This window comes from Pristiophorus japonicus, chromosome 18, assembly GCF_044704955.1.
Source record: "Pristiophorus japonicus isolate sPriJap1 chromosome 18, sPriJap1.hap1, whole genome shotgun sequence".
NCBI lineage: Eukaryota > Metazoa > Chordata > Chondrichthyes > Pristiophoridae > Pristiophorus > Pristiophorus japonicus.
The window spans coordinates 54,269,502-54,288,177 of record NC_091994.1 but is presented as its reverse complement, the minus strand read 5'-3'; the positions used below and the strand labels follow the sequence as shown (position 1 = coordinate 54,288,177).

The 18,676-nt window shown below is 45.9% G+C and overlaps 1 protein-coding gene and 1 long non-coding RNA gene across 3 annotated transcripts in view; one reads left to right on the top strand and one right to left on the bottom strand.

Moving 5' to 3' along the window:
* The window catches only part of LOC139228744 (uncharacterized), a 64,244-nt gene that overhangs the window by 12,577 nt on the left and 32,991 nt on the right, over positions 1-18,676 (bottom strand). The window contains exons 2-3 of one of the 2 annotated variants that reach the window (XR_011587609.1): positions 18,081-18,200; positions 9,382-9,534 (exon numbers count right to left, since the gene is read on the bottom strand). This is a non-coding gene — a long non-coding RNA (uncharacterized lncRNA). The remainder of the gene's footprint in view (positions 1-9,381; positions 9,535-18,080; positions 18,201-18,676) is intronic. The other variant, XR_011587608.1, reaches the window with a different exon arrangement.
* LOC139228742 (trimeric intracellular cation channel type A-like) overlaps positions 1-18,676 on the top strand; it is a 64,830-nt gene that overhangs the window by 36,085 nt on the left and 10,069 nt on the right. The window contains exons 2-3 of the mRNA XM_070860061.1: positions 11,183-11,339; positions 18,365-18,549. Coding sequence (XP_070716162.1) covers positions 11,183-11,339; positions 18,365-18,549 — 342 coding nt within the window. The remainder of the gene's footprint in view (positions 1-11,182; positions 11,340-18,364; positions 18,550-18,676) is intronic.

The window sequence follows — 18,676 nt, the reverse complement described above, 5'->3', positions numbered from 1 at the left end:
ACTGAGATACACAGACTGGGACACATGCAGATTGAGGGTCACAGACTGAGATACGCAGACTGAGAGACACAGAATTAGATACACAGACTGAGATACACAGACTGAGGAACACAGACTGAGGTACACAGACTGAAACACGCAGACTGAGATACACAGATTGGGACACTCGCAGATTGAGCGACACAGACTGAATACACAGACTGAGATACACAGACTGAGGGACACAGACTGAGATACACAGACTGAGGGACACAGACTGAGATACACGGACTGAGATACACAGACTGAGGAACAGACTGAGATATACAGACTGAGATACACAGACTGGGACACACACAGATTGAGGGACAGAGACTGAAACACACAGACTGAGATACACAGTATGAGGGACACAGACTGAGAGACACAGACAGAGAGATACAGACTGGGACACACAGACTGAGAACACAGACTGAGGAACACAGACTAAGATATACAGACTGCGATACGCAGACTGGGACACACACAGATTGAGGGACATAGACTGAGATACACAGACTGAGGGACACAGAATGAGAGACACAGACTGAGATAAACAGACTGAGATACACAGACTGGGACACACAGACTGAGATACATAGACTGAGGGACACAGACTGAGAGACACAGACTGAGATAAACAGACTGAGATACACAGACTGGGACACACAGACTGAGATACATAGACTGAGAGACACAGACTGAGAGACACAGACTGAGATACACAGACTGAGGGACACAGACTGAGAGACACAGACTGAGGGACACAGACTGAGATACACAGACTGAGGGACACACGCAGATTGTGGGACACAGACTGAGATACGCAGACTGAGGGACACAGACTGAATACTCAGACAGATACATGGACTGAGGGACACAGACTGAGATACACAGACTGAGGGACACAGACTGAATACACAGACTGAGATACACAGACTGAGATACACAGACTGGGACACACGCAGATTGAGGGCCACAGACTGAGATACGCAGACTGAGGGACACAGACTGAATACACAGACTGAGGGACACAGACTGAGATACACAGACTGGGACACACGCAGATTGAGGGTCACAGACTGAGATACGCAGACTGGGGGACACAGACTGAGAGACACAGAATTAGATACACAGACTGAGATACACAGACTGAGGAACACAGACTGAGGTACACAGACTGAAATACGCAGACTGAGATACACAGATTGGGACACTCGCAGATTGAGGGACACAGACTGAATACACAGACTGAGATACACAGACTGAGGGACACAGACTGAGATACACGGACTGAGATACACAGACTGAGGAACAGACTGAGATATACAGACTAAGATACACAGACTGGGACACACACAGATTGAGGGACAGAGACTGAAACACACAGACTGAGATACACAGTATGAGGGACACAGACTGAGAGACACAGACTGGGACACACAGACTGGGACACACAGACTGAGATACATAGACTGAGATACACAGACTGAGGGACACAGACTGAGATACACAGACTTGAAACACGCAGACTGAGAGATGCATATTAGGACACACGCAGATTGAGGGACACAGACTGAATACACAGACTGAGATACACAGACTGAGGGACACAGACTGAGAGACACAGACTGAGAAACACAGAGTGAGAGACACAGACTGGGACACACAGACTGAGATACACAGACTGAGGGATACAGACTGAGATACACAGACTGAGATACACAGACTGAGGAACAGACTGAGATATACAGACTGCGATACAAAGACTGGGACACACAGACTGAGATACACAGACTGGGGGACACAGACTGAGATACACAGACTGAGATACACAGACTGGGACACACGCAGATTGAGGGACACAGACTGAGATACGCAGACTGAGGGCCACAGACTGAGGTACACAGACTGAAACACGCAGACTGAGATACACAGATTGGGACACTCGCAGATTGAGGGACACAGACTGAGATACACAGACTGAGATACACAGACTGAGATACACAGACTGAGGGACACAGACTGAGATACACGGACTGAGATACACAGACTGAGGAACAGACTGAGGGACACACGCAGATTGAGGGACACAGACTGAGACACGCAGACTGAGGGACACAGACTGAATACTCAGACAGATACATGGACTGAGGGACACAGACTGAGATACACAGACTGAGGGACACAGACTGAATACACAGACTGAGATACACAGACTGAGATACACAGACTGGGACACACGCAGATTGAGGGACACAGACTGAGATATGCAGACTGAGGGACACAGACTGAGAGACACAGACTGAGATACACAGACTGGGACACACGCAGATTGAGGGACACAGACTGAATACACAGACTGAGGGACACAGACTGAGATACACAGACTGGGACACATGCAGATTGAGGGTCACAGACTGAGATACGCAGACTGAGAGACACAGAATTAGATACACAGACTGAGATACACAGACTGAGGAACACAGACTGAGGTACACAGACTGAAACACGCAGACTGAGATACACAGATTGGGACACTCGCAGATTGAGCGACACAGACTGAATACACAGACTGAGATACACAGACTGAGGGACACAGACTGAGATACACAGACTGAGGGACACAGACTGAGATACACGGACTGAGATACACAGACTGAGGAACAGACTGAGATATACAGACTGAGATACACAGACTGGGACACACACAGATTGAGGGACAGAGACTGAAACACACAGACTGAGATACACAGTATGAGGGACACAGACTGAGAGACACAGACAGAGAGATACAGACTGGGACACACAGACTGAGAACACAGACTGAGGAACACAGACTAAGATATACAGACTGCGATACGCAGACTGGGACACACACAGATTGAGGGACATAGACTGAGATACACAGACTGAGGGACACAGAATGAGAGACACAGACTGAGATAAACAGACTGAGATACACAGACTGGGACACACAGACTGAGATACATAGACTGAGGGACACAGACTGAGAGACACAGACTGAGATACACAGACTGAGGGACACAGACTGAGAGACACAGACTGAGGGACACAGACTGAGATACACAGACTGAGGGACACACGCAGATTGTGGGACACAGACTGAGATACGCAGACTGAGGGACACAGACTGAATACTCAGACAGATACATGGACTGAGGGACACAGACTGAGATACACAGACTGAGGGACACAGACTGAATACACAGACTGAGATACACAGACTGAGATACACAGACTGGGACACACGCAGATTGAGGGCCACAGACTGAGATACGCAGACTGAGGGACACAGACTGAATACACAGACTGAGGGACACAGACTGAGATACACAGACTGGGACACACGCAGATTGAGGGTCACAGACTGAGATACGCAGACTGGGGGACACAGACTGAGAGACACAGAATTAGATACACAGACTGAGATACACAGACTGAGGAACACAGACTGAGGTACACAGACTGAAATACGCAGACTGAGATACACAGATTGGGACACTCGCAGATTGAGGGACACAGACTGAATACACAGACTGAGATACACAGACTGAGGGACACAGACTGAGATACACAGACTGAGATACACAGACTGAGGGACACAGACTGAGATACACGGACTGAGATACACAGACTGAGGAACAGACTGAGATATACAGACTGAGATACACAGACTGGGACACACACAGATTGAGGGACAGAGACTGAAACACACAGACTGAGATACACAGTATGAGGGACACAGACTGAGAGACACAGACTGGGACACACAGACTGGGACACACAGACTGAGATACATAGACTGAGATACACAGACTGAGGGACACAGACTGAGATACACAGACTTGAAACACGCAGACTGAGAGATGCATATTAGGACACACGCAGATTGAGGGACACAGACTGAATACACAGACTGAGATACACAGACTGAGGGACACAGACTGAGAGACACAGACTGAGAAACACAGAGTGAGAGACACAGACTGGGACACACAGACTGAGATACACAGACTGAGGGATACAGACTGAGATACACAGACTGAGATACACAGACTGAGGAACAGACTGAGATATACAGACTGCAATACACAGACTGGGACACACAGACTGAGATACACAGACTGGGGGACACAGACTGAGATACACAGACTGAGATACACAGACTGGGACACACGCAGATTGAGGGACACAGACTGAGATACGCAGACTGAGGGCCACAGACTGAATACACAGACTGAGGGACACAGACTGAGATACACAGACTGGGACACACGCAGATTGAGGGTCACAGACTGAGATACGCAGACTGGGGGACACAGACTGAGAGACACAGAATTAGATACACAGACTGAGATACACAGACTGAGGAACACAGACTGAAACATGCAGACTGAGATTCACAGATTGGGACACTCGCAGATTGAGGGACACAGACTGAATACACAGACTGAGATACACAGACTGAGGGACACAGACTGAGATACACAGACTGAGATACACAGACTGAGGGACACAGACTGAGATACACGGACTGAGATACACAGACTGAGGAACAGACTGAGATATACAGACTGAGATACACAGACTGGGACACACACAGATTGAGGGACAGAGACTGAAACACACAGACTGAGATACACAGTATGAGGGACACAGACTGAGAGACACAGACTGGGACACACAGACTGGGACATACAGACTGAGATACACAGACTGAGATACACAGACTGAGGGACACAGACTGAGATACACAGACTGAGAAACACAGACTGAGAGACACAGACTGGGACACACAGACTGAGAGACGCAGATTAGGACACACGCAGATTGAGGGACACAGACTGAATACACAGACTGAGATACACAGACTGAGGGACACAGACTGAGAGACACAGACTGAGATACACAGACTGAAACACGCAGACTGAGACACACAGATTGGGACACACGCAGACTGAGATACACAGACTGAGATACACAGACTGAGGGACACAGACTAAGGGACACAGACTGAGAGACACAGACTGAGAGACACAGACTAGGACACACAGACTGAGATACACAGACTGAGGGATACAGACTGAGATACACAGACTGAGATACACAGACTGAGATACACAGACTGAGGAACAGACTGAGATATACAGACTGAGATACACAGACTGGGACACACACAGATTGAGGGACAGAGACTGAAACACACAGACTGAGATACACAGTATGAGGGACACAGACTGAGAGACACAGACTGGGACACACAGACTGGGACACACAGACTGAGATACACAGACTGCGATACACAGACTGAAATACACAGACTGAGGGACACAGACTGAGATACACAGACTGCGATACACAGACTGAAATACACAGACTGAGGGACACAGACTGAGATACACAGACTGGGACACACAGACTGAGATACACAGACTGAGATACACAGACTGAGGGACACAGACTGAGATACACAGACTGAAACACGCAGACTGAGATACTCAGATTGGGACACACGCAGATTGAGGGACACAGACTGAAACACACAGACTGAGATACACAGTATGAGGGACACAGACTGAGAGACACAGACTGGGACACACAGACTGGGACACACAGACTGGGACACACAGACTGAGATACATAGACTGAGATACACAGACTGAGGGACACAGACTGAGATACACAGACTTGAAACACGCAGACTGAGAGATGCATATTAGGACACACGCAGATTGAGGGACACAGACTGAATACACAGACTGAGATACACAGACTGAGGGACACAGACTGAGAGACACAGACTGAGAAACACAGAGTGAGAGACACAGACTGGGACACACAGACTGAGATACACAGACTGAGGGATACAGACTGAGATACACAGACTGAGATACACAGACTGAGGAACAGACTGAGATATACAGACTGCGATACAAAGACTGGGACACACAGACTGAGATACACAGACTGGGGGACACAGACTGAGATACACAGACTGAGATACACAGACTGGGACACACGCAGATTGAGGGACACAGACTGAGATACGCAGACTGAGGGACACAGACTGAATACACAGACTGAGGGACACAGACTGAGATACACAGACTGGGACACACGCAGATTGAGGGTCACAGACTGAGATACGCAGACTGGGGGACACAGACTGAGAGACACAGAATTAGATACACAGACTGAGATACACAGACTGAGGAACACAGACTGAGGTACACAGACTGAAACATGCAGACTGAGATACACAGATTGGGACACTCGCAGATTGAGGGACACAGACTGAATACACAGACTGAGATACACAGACTGAGGGACACAGACTGAGATACACAGACTGAGATACACAGACTGAGGGACACAGACTGAGATACACGGACTGAGATACACAGACTGAGGAACAGACTGAGATATACAGACTGAGAAACACAGACTGAGAGACACAGACTGGGACACACAGACTGAGAGACGCAGATTAGGACACACGCAGATTGAGGGACACAGACTGAATACACAGACTGAGATACACAGACTGAGGGACACAGACTGAGAGACACAGACTGAGAAACACAGACTGAGAGACACAGACTGGGACACACAGACTGAGATACACAGACTGAGGGATACAGACTGAGATACACAGACTGAGATACACAGACTGAGGAACAGACTGAGATATACAGACTGAGATACACAGACTGGGACACACACAGATTGAGGGACAGAGACTGAAACACACAGACTGGGACACACAGACTGAGATACACAGACTGCGATACAAAGACTGGGACACACAGACTGAGATACACAGACTGGGGGACACAGACTGAGATACACAGACTGAGATACACAGACTGAGGGACACAGACTGAGATACACAGACTAAAACACGCAGACTGAGAGACACAGATTAGGACACACACAGATTGAGGGACACAGAATGAGATACACAGACTGGGAGATACAGACTGAGAAACACAGACTGAGAGACACAGAATGAGATACACAGACTGGGAGATACAGACTGAGGAACACAGACTAAGATATACAGACTGAGATACGCAGACTGGGACACACACAGATTGAGGGACATAGACTGAGGGACACAGACTGAATACACAGACTGAGATACACAGACTGAGGGACACAGACAGAGAGACACAGACTGAGAGACACAGACTGAGAGACACAGACTGAGAGACAGAGACTGGGACACACAGACTGAGATACACAGACTGAGGAATACAGACTGAGATACACAGACTGAGATACACAGATTGAGGAACAGACTGAGATATACAGACTGAGATACACAGACTGAGGGACACAGACTGAGGGATACAGACTGAGAAACACAGACTGAGAGACACAGAATGAGATACACAGACTGGGAGATACAGACTGAGGAACACAGACTAAGATATACAGACTGAGATACGCAGACTGGGACACACACAGATTGAGGGACATAGACTGAGGGACACAGACTGAATACACAGACTGAGATACACAGACTGAGGGACACAGACAGAGAGACACAGACTGGGACACACAGACTGAGAACACAGACTGAGGAACACAGACTAAGATATACAGACTGCGATACGCAGACTGGGACACACACAGATTGAGGGACATATACTGAGATACACAGACTGAGTGACACAGAATGAGAGACAGACTGAGAGACACAGACTGAGATAAACAGACTGAGATACACAGACTGGGACACACAGACTGAGATACATAGACTGAGGGACACAGACTGAGATACACAGACTGAGCGACACAGACTGAGCGACACAGACTGGGATACACAGACTGGGATACACAGATTGAGAGACAGACTGAGTGACACAGACTGGGACACACAGACTGAGATACGCAGACTGAGATACACAGACTGAGGGACACAGACTGAGGGACACAGACTGAGAGACACAGAATGAGATACACAGACTGAGATAAACAGACTGGGATACACAGACTGAGATACACAGACTGAGGGACACAGACTGAGAAACACAGACTGAGATACACAGACTGAGGAACAGACTGAGATATACAGACTGAGATACACAGACTGGGACACACACAGATTGAGGGACAGAGACTGAAACACACAGACTGAGATACACAGTATGAGGGACACAGACTGAGAGACACAGACTCGGACACACAGTCTGAGATACACAGACTGCGATACACAGACTGAAATACACAGACTGAGGGACACAGACTGAGATACACAGACTGAGAAACACAGAATGAGATACACAGACTGAGAGATACAGACTGAGGAACACAGACTAAGATATACAGACTGAGATACGCAGACTGGGGGACACACAGATTGAGGGACATAGACTGAGATACACAGAGTGAGGGACACAGACTGAATACACAGACTGAGATACACAGACTGAGGGACACAGACAGAGAGACACAGACTGGGACACACAGACTGAGAACACAGACTGAGGAACACAGACTAAGATATACAGACTGCGATATGCAGACTGGGACACACAGATTGAGGGACATAGACTGAGAGACACAGACTGAGGGACACAGACTGAGATACACAGTCTGGGACAGACGCAGATTGAGGGTCACAGACTGAGATACGCAGACTGGGGAAGTGCGATGTGAGAAGAGGAATTAGAAATGAAAATACCATTGTTGTCCCTAAGGGGACATCATCATCATCATCATAGGCAGTCCCTCAAAGCGAGGATGACTTGCTTCCACGGCAAAAAGGGATGAGTTCACTCGTGTTTCAATGAAGGACCTAATATTCCAGATCCCGAACTACATCTTGAAGGGTGGAAGATGCCTGTGCGTGGATTTTTTTAACGTGTGGTGACCGTTGCACACCAGCCACTACACGGGCTTGCCAGAGCTAGGTCTTGGTCCAGTGGCAAGGATTAACCATGACGACTGGAGACCAGCTCTGCTGCACGGACCTAGCGCGCACACATATGAATATAGTACTTTGCTAAAAAGCAGTCACGTAAGGAAATTGGTTTTCAATAATTCATGCTAACTGAAGTCAGCAAATCACATCAATAACACTAGAAATTAGAGTAGTGCTCACTGACATCAGAAACATAACATTTCTACATAAAACCAACAAAAAGTATCCCTCAGAGTAATTTTAATAATTAACTGAATTTAATTGCAACACACGTCTTTTGGGAGGAAGGAGACAGAGACCTTTCAATATTGAAGTCATTAAAACATTGTTTGGGATATTTGATTGCAATATCTTCTACACGAGGAAATGTTTTCCATTTTCATAACAAGAAAGACATTCAAATGACTTACACAAGGCGAGGTCAACGTCACTGGTGGCCACGGTGCCGACGACCAGGCAGCCAATGATCTCCAACACTCGACTCTCCAGCTGGCTCAGCGGTTCAATGTCAGCCTGGCTCCCACTGGTCTGCTCCTGTTCCTGGTGATTGTGAGCGACCTTAGCTTGCAAGGGTAAGGGACATTCAGTTATATGAAGAGATTAGAGAAGCTGGGATTGTTCTCCTTAGAGCAGAGAAGGTTAAAGGGAGATCTAATAGAAGTGGTCCTGGTAGAGCGCAGGACCCAGAAGTCAGCTTGGCTTGGCTTCCAGTCGGGTGGGGAACGCTGGACAAGAGGCCGCAACCCCAGTAGGTGCGGACCCCGACCCCATGGTGGGGGCTCGCTCCCGGGGGTGGGGTGGGTCTGATCGTGGGGGGAGTGTCCAATCCCTGACCTCGGGAGGGGGTTGATGGGTTGGTGGGTATGATCTTGGGGGGTCCGTTTACCGATCCAGGAGAGGGCTAGGGTTTGTATGGGGAGGGCTGGTGGTGGGGGAGCTTGAGGAGCAGGGGGAAGCACTCCTGGCCCGCAAGGATTGGTCCCCGAGGCTGTCCTCGCCTCGCTGCATCTGCCAGGATTCCCAAGGCCTGGGAACCCCAGCCGGCGGCTGGCTACAGTTAAAACTGCAAAGCAGGTTAAATCCAAGGTTAGCAGCCTCATTATCATATTTAAAGTGCCAACCCGCCTTCTGGGATCGGGTTGGCACCCCCCCCCCTCCCCTACCCCCACCCTCCCCGACTCTTTTAAAACTGGAAGTTGGTGTCAGGATTCAGTTTTTTAACACTTTATTTACCCAACTAACCTCAACCCACCCGTTTTTTGAGGTTAAAATCCCCCCCTGTGATTTTATCACTCAAGGTCACCAATGAGGACTGGAATAACTACTATCTGGAATGAAGAGGCAGATGTAGGACTGAAGAGAGGACATGTGGCCAATTTGTGGATCCGAAACTGAAGTAGGATGCTTGGAACTGACATGAGTGTGAAATGGGGTAGGGGTGGGGAATACATGTGAAAGTGTTGGCACAGTGATTTGGAGACCCAAAGGGCTGTGCACAGCTCCAGGGAACAGTGAAATACAGCTTCACACTTGTGATCCCCTTCTGGATTTCCAATCTCAACTGAGACTTTAGGTCCTGAATGGAGGGAATGGGGACAGTCATACCTAGCCATTAGCAGTGGATCTGAGTCATAAGGTTGGTGGTTCAAGTCCCACTCCAGAGACTTGAGCACAAACTCCAGGAGTACTGCACTGTCAGAGATGCCGTGTTTCGGTTGAGATGTTAAACCAAGGCCCCATCTGCCCTCTCAGGTGGACGTAAAAGATCCCATGTCACTACTTTGAAGAAGTGCAGGGACGTTCTCCCCAGTATCCCAGCCAATAGTTATCCCTCAACCAACATCACTAATAAAAGAAGATCCCATTGCTGTTTCTGGCAGCTTGCTGTGTGCAAATTGGCTGCTGCGTTTCTAAAATTACAACAGTGACTATGCTTCAAACTGACTTAATTGGCTGCAAAGTGCTCTGGGATGTCCTAAGGTCATGAAAGACACTATATAAATGCAAGTCTTTCTTTCTTAACTCTCGCACAAGCAATTTCAGGATGGCATTGGAAGAAGCAGGGAACAGATTGCTTGTCCTTTCGGCTGCAAATGGTGTGTGGTGTGATGGAGACCCAGACAGAAGAAGAAAAAGGGATCTCACCTTTGACAACAGATGTAAAAGGATAAATGACAAGTACAAATGGCTGATTGGTATGTTTTTTTCCAGGATCAGTGGATGTGTCCCGCCGTAATCCAATTGCTTCATGGTTGTGCGCAATGCTTTACTGCTTTGCTAGTTATATAATGGCTGATGTCCTGCTTGGAGAATCGCCCCTCCATTATTTTAACAACACTTCTCATATCTTGCTGGCAACGGCTGTTTGGTGAGTGGACATAGATTTTATTATTCAGAGAAATCAATTTGTTTAAATATCAGATATTATTATTGCTGTGGCTGTGATAAACTCCTAGTTGGTGGTCAGATGAGTCCTAGTAAGGGGGCTAGGGTATATTTACAGGACAATTCACTACAAAACAAATCATACCTTTTTATTCTTATACAAGACTGTGGTTAGCCCTCAGTTAGAATACTGTGTCCTGGTAGGTGATATTGAGGAAAGGCTACAGAGGAGGGCCCCAAGATTAATTCCCTATTTAAAGCATTTTAAGCATCCAGATAGGCTCAAAGGGATGGGTGTCTATACTTTAGAAAAGCATAGATTTAGGGATAATTTGATCGAGGTTTATAAGATTATGACAGGACTAGAATATATTTGTGTAGACTAATTATTTCAACTGAATAGGTTAGGGAGGACCCTGGGTCACTCTTATAAGTTATGGAAGGGCTGAAGTAGGTTAGATGTCAAGAGGTTCTTCTTTTCCCAGAAAATAGTGGACCTGTAGAACAGGTTGCCGGCTCATGCGGTGAACGTGGATTAATTGAATTTCTTCAAGTGAGAGCTGGACGTTTCTAGTTTCTGGAGATCACCTGGTACAAGAGGTAGGTACCTTGTAACATTGATCAGGGCCAGGGTAGTCTCCTGGACTAGCTTTGATCACCTGAGGGAATGGAGAACAATTTTCCAAATACTTACGCCCCCTAATTATCTATTTGGTTAGAGTTAAGAAACAATAGAGGTGCCATTCCACTACTAGGTGTACTCTATAGGCCACCTACTAGTGGGAAAGATATAGAGGACCAAATTTGCAGGGAAATTACAGAGAGGTGCAAGAATTATAGAGTAGTGATAATGGGAGACATCAATTATCCTAATATAGACTGGGATAGTAATAGTGTAAAGGGCAGAGGGGGGGAAGAATTTCTGAAGTGTGTTCAGGAGAACTTTCTTGATCAGTACGTTTCTGGCCCAACGAGGAAGGAGGCATTGCTGAGGAATGAGGTGGATCAAGTGGAGCAAGTGTCAGAAGGGGAACATTTAGGGAACAGTGATCATAAAGGAAGCAGTTGAGATATTGAATAGGATCAACATTGATAAAGAGGAGGTACTCGAAAGGCTGGCTGTACTTAAAGTAGATAAGTTACCAGGACTAGATGGGATGCATCCAAGATTGCTGAGGGAAATACAGGTGGAAATTGTGGAGTACTGGACATAATGTTCCAATCCTCCTTGGATACGGGGGTGGTGACAAAGGACTGGAAAATTGCAAATGTTACATACACCCTTGTTCAAAAAAGGGTGTAAGGATAAATGCAGCTGCTATAGGCCAGTCAGTTTAACTTCGGTAGCGGGGAAGCTTTTAGAAACGATAATCCGGGACAAGTGCAGATTAAATAAGGGAAGTCAGCACGGATTTGTTGAAGGCAAATTGTGTTTAACTAACTTGATTTAATTTTTTGATGAGGTAACAGAGAGGGTTGATGAGGGCAATATGGTTGATGTGGTGTACATGGACTTTCAAAAGGCACTTGATAAAGTGCCACATAATAGGCTTGCCAGCAAATTTGAAGCCCATGGAATAAAAGGGACAGTGGCAGCATATAAACGAAATTGGCTAAGTGACAGGAAACAGTGTAGTGGTGAATGGTTGTTTTTCGGACTGGAGGAACATATACAGTGGTGTTTCCCAGGGGGTGGTCGGTACTAGGACCACTGCTTTTCTTGTTATATATTAATGATTTGGACTTAGGTGTACAGGGCACTATTTCAAAATTTGCAGATGACACAAAACTTGGAAGTATAGTCAACAGTGAGGAGGATAGAGATAGACTTCAAGAGGACATAGACAGGCTGGTGCAATGGGCGGACACATGGCAGATGAAGTTTAACGCAGAAAAGTGGGAAGTGATACATTTTGGTAGGAAGAATGAGGAGAGGTAATATAATAAACTAAAGGGTACAATTATAAAAGGGTTGCAGGAACAGAGAGACCTGGGGGTATATGTGCACAAATTGTTGAAGGTGGTAGGGCAGGTTGAGAAAGCTGTTAAAAAAGCCTACGGGATCCTGGGCTTTATAAATAGAGGTATAGAGTAAAAAAGCAAGGAAGTTATGATGAACTTTTATAAAATACCGGTTCGGCCACAACTGGAGTATTGTGTCCAATTCTGGGCACTGCACCTCAGGAAGGATGTGAAGGCTTTAGAGAGGGTACAGAAAAGATTTACAAGAATGTTTCCAGGGATGAAGGACTTCAGTTATGTGGATAACTGGAGAGGCTCGGGTTGTTCTTCTTAAAGCAGAGACGATTGAGAGGAGATTTGATAGAGGTGTTCAAAATTATGAGAAGTCTAGACAGAGTAGATAGAGTGAAATTGTTCCCATTTGCGGAAGGGTCGAGAACCAGCGTAGACAGATTTAAGGTGATTGGCAGAAGATCCAAAGGTGACATGAGGAAAAACTTTTTACACAGTGAGTGGTTATGATTTGAAATGCACTGCCTGACAGGGTGGTGGAGGTAGATTCAATCATGACTTTCAAAAAGGAATTAGATAAGTACCTGAAGGAAACAATTAGTAGGGCTACGGAGAATGTGCAGGAGATTGGGACTAGCTGAAGTGCTTTTGCAGAGAGCCGGCACGGGGTCAACGGGCTGAATAGCCTCCCACTGTGCTGTAACGATTCTATGATTCTATAATTGGCCTGGGTTTTTGTATCTATCTTTTTGTATCTCCCAGGAGATTATATGATTCAGGATGGTGTATGTATGTATTGTGATGTATGGGACAGGCTGTATGGACAAGTAGGTCCTGTCCTATCCGTCATTTTTCATATGTTCAGATGAATTCCAATCACTTTTTGGGATCTTTTGACCATTTTTCCACAGAAAGGATTTGAAAAAGATTGTTGTGTTTTAAAGCGTAATATATTCAAATAAGTTATTTTCATAAAGGGCTCTGTGATAATAGATAATTAAGATGCCAACGAGCTAGCAATTTATTAGCTTGTCTTGGTAAATGATAAACAACTCACACCCATTGTATTGGAGAGTTGCTAATCTCGGGGGCACGGCAAGAGATAATGCACAGAGACAAACATAAGCAGAAGGAGGATTTTGAAACAGGATATTGCTCTAATGGTCAGGTTTTTAATGATATAGCTGTAAAGCAGTGAGACCCAACAAAAGGTTGAAAAAAGGATGCAATGCTGGGTAGTTAGAAATGAATTTGTTTAAGTCAAGCAAAATAAGCCACAGATATGGCGGATATAAGGGGAAGCTAGATAAATACACAAGGGAGAAAGGAATATGTTGATAGAGTGAGATGAAGTGGGGTGGGAGAAGGCGCGTGTGGAGCATAAACACCGGCATAGATCTGTTGGACTGAATGGCCTGTTTCTGTGCGGCAAAATTCTATGCAATTCTATATAATATGGGAAAGCATAGCGTATTCATAATTTTTCTAATACAATGTTTCGATAAACATGTATAATTACAAGTTATACCAATGGAATTAAAAGAATCTGATCACAACGGTTACTCTGTATGTTCACTCACTGTCAAATAAAGCAGCTTAACAATTTATCACGCCTTAACTTACCAAGTGTTTCTTCGGTCCACTTTCAGAGAGATTGAAGAAGTGCATGTACAAAAGGCACAGATATGTGTTTAGGTCACAAGGGGGTACTATTGTTACACCCCCTCCCCTGGTTACACTATTGTGCAAGTAAATATTGGGCAGTGTAAGTCAATTCCTATAAAAGTAAGATGTTCAGACCACTCATGGTGTGGCTGATTTCCCCTTCCTAACTCAAGATTCTGTGGCTAATGGTTCTGTTGTCAATGCTACTAAAACTAGGGATTGGAATCTTACTTTCCTGATTTGTATTGCTCATTGACACACCACACCACATAGTACTGAGCCGTTGCTACAGAACCAGTGGGAACCTGTTCAACCTTTGCCGTCTCCAGGCCAGGTCCAAAATCACTCCAACCTTTGTCGTCGAGCTACAGTATGCAGATGACGCCTGCGTCTGCGCACATACAGAGGCTGAACTCCAGGACATAGTCGACGTATTTACTGAGGCATACGAAAGCATGGGCCTTACGCTAAACATCCGTAAGACAAAGGTCCTCCATCAGCCTGTCCTCGCCGCACAGCACTGCCCCCCAGTCATCAAGATCCACAGCGCAGCCCTGACAATTTTCCATACCTCAGGAGCCTCTTATCAACAAGAGCAGACATTGACAACAAGATTCAACACCGCCTCCAGTGCACCAGTGCAGCCTTTGGCTGCCTGAGGAAAAGAGTGTTCAAAGACCAGGCCCTCAAATCTGTCACCAAGCTCATGGTCTACAGGGCTGTAGTAATACCCGCCCTCCTGTATGTACAGTAGACACCTCAAGTCGCTGGAAAAATACCACCAACGATGCCTCCGCAAGATCCTACAAATCCTCTGGGAGGACAGACGCATCAACATTAGCGTCCTCGACCAGGCCAACATCCCCAGCATTGAAGCACTGACCACACTTGATCAGCTCCGCTGGGCAGGCCACATTGTCCGCATGCCAGACACGAGGATCCCAAAGCAAGCGCTCTACTCGGAACTCTTTCACGGCAAACGAGCCAAAGGTGGGCCAAAGGTTAAAAGGACATCTCTCAAAGCCTCCCTGATAAAGTGCAACATCCCCACTGACGCCTGGGAGTCCCTGGCCAAAGACCGTCCTAAGTGGAGGAAGTGCTTCCGGGAGGGCGCTGAGCACCTCGAGTCTCATCACCAAGAGCATGCAGAAATCAAGCGCAGGCAGCAGAAAGAGCGAGCGGCAAACCAATCCCACCCTCCCTGACCCTCAACGACTATCTGTCCCACCTGTGACAGGGACTGTGGTTCTCGTATTGGACTGTTCAGCCACCTGAGAACTCATTTTAAAGAGTGGAAGCAAGTCTTCCTCGATTCCGAGGGACTGCCTATGATGGATAGAGTACTGAGTCATTAAAGGAAATGGATCATAAGCATAACTGTTTACACATACAGTTAGATTAATATACAAATTAATATCTGTCACATGTTAGCTAAGGATGACCAAGCCGCTGAGTAATTTGGGGACACAATTTAAAGCCTGTAATGGAGCCTATTGTATGTGGAGAGATCGTATCCTTTATCTAAACTAAAATGCTAATGCATGCAGGGAAGGACTCACCAACACTAGACTGCCTCTCACTCCAATTATTGTACTTCAGACCCATTTGTTTATAGAATCTGACAACACGGGAGACCATTCAGCCCATCATGCCTGTGCCAGCTCTCTGAGCTATCCAATTAATTCCACACTTCTGCTCTTTCCTCATAGTCCTGCAATTTTTTCCTTTTCAAGTATTTATCCAATTCCCTTTCAAAAGTTACTATTGAATCTGTTTCCAATGCCCTTTCAGGCAGTGCATTCCAGATCATCATAACTCGCTGGGGAAAAACATCCTCCATATGACTCCCTTGGTTTTTATGCCAATTATCTTAAATCTGTGTCCTCTGGTTACTGACCCTTCTGCCAGTGGAAACAGTTTCTCTCTATCTACTCTATCAAAACCTTTCATAATTTTGAACATCTCTATTAAATCATCCCTTAACCTTCTCTGCTCTCAGGAGAACTGTACAGTATTGTGAGTGATGGATCTTATAGTTCACCCAAAGGGATTTTCAGCTGCATCAATTGTATCCCACACTTGGTTTCATTTCCAATGGATACAGGTTTGGAAACGCAATAGATTTGTGCTAATGTCTGTCACATGACAGTCATATCTTACCAAGATCTGGGAACAATGTTTTTGAGAAGAACAAAAATGGATTGCAAAACAGTTGAAATTCTTAGTGATGGCGATTTTTGCTAACGGTAATTCACTTTATTTCATAGACAAATAGTGGCCGTTACTGGAAAGAAGTGGAACCTTACAGGGCAGCAGTGATCATAGAAAGGAGAACATGGTTCCCTCTAGGTTGCATTCATACCAGTTTCAAAAGTGAAAGGGCTGAGTTCCAGCGTATTGTGCCCATATGTCTCCCCTTTTTTTGAAAAAGAAAGAACTTGTGTTTACATAGCGCCTTTTACGACTTCAGGACATCCCAAAGCGTTTTAAAACTATTGAAGTCATTTTGCAGAGAAACACGGCAGCCAGTTTGCACACAGCAAGATTTTACAAACAGCAATGAGATAATCAGATAATCTGCTTTTTAGTGATGTTAGTTGAGGGATAAATATTGGCCAGGACATTGGAGAGAATACTCCTGCTCTTCAAAGATAGATTCATGAGATCTTTTACATGTTCCTGGGAGGGCAGACAGGGCTTTAATTTTCTGTCATATGCGAAAGATGGTACCTCCAACAACGCAGCACTCCTTCAGTATAGCATCATAGCATCATAGAAACATAGAAAATAGGTGTAGGAGTAGGCCATTCGGCCCGTCGAGCCTTCGAGCAGGAGTGTCAGCCTGGATTTTATGCTCAAGTCTCCAAAGTGAGACTTGACCCCACAACCTTATGACTCAGAGGTGAGAACCTTATGACTGAACCACAGCTGACACATTTTGGGAACACCTTTTTAGATTCCTCCTTCCCCGCACATCCTCCTGGACCAACAGGAGATAAGTGGTGGACCTCCATTGAGACTTCTACCAATGCTGCTTTGTAATCAGGCGATAAGAGCGGTCTGACTGTTCTCTAAGTTCCCTTACCCTTTTGATTTTTTTCCTCCAACTAAAGATTCCTCTATTTACGATCTCCTCATTTCCTCATTGAGTTTCAGAGCCCAGCAGAGGCATGAGCTTGAACCTGTGTCCTACTGCTCCAGGGTGCTGTGGGGGAAAAATATCATCAAAGTAAATCATATTAAAAACATACATTTGGTGAGATTAATGTTGGTTTTACACTGCACCTAATCAATGGATTTTAGCAGTTAATATTGAAAGTCCGTGAACATTCATTACCAACACAAACTGAACCCATGCTTTCAACTTAGGTACCTCATCTTTTACTGCCCATTGAACCTTTTCTACAAATGTGTGGCCTTCATGCCTGTGAAGTTGGTCCTCACTGCTATGAAAGAGGTGGTGCGGGTCCGCAAAATTAGTGTGGGTGTTGTCCATGCTCACCACGCCTATCACCATGGATGGATCATCATGGCTTTGGTTGGATGGGCCAAAGGTAAGTAGCCTTTTATCTCTTTATTTTTTGAGATGTTAAACTAGGCGTATCAGTGCTAAATATTCATTTTGTGTATATAACCCCTTCCTGCATCTGAGTAATTGGGCATCTCATGAGAGGCACGGCT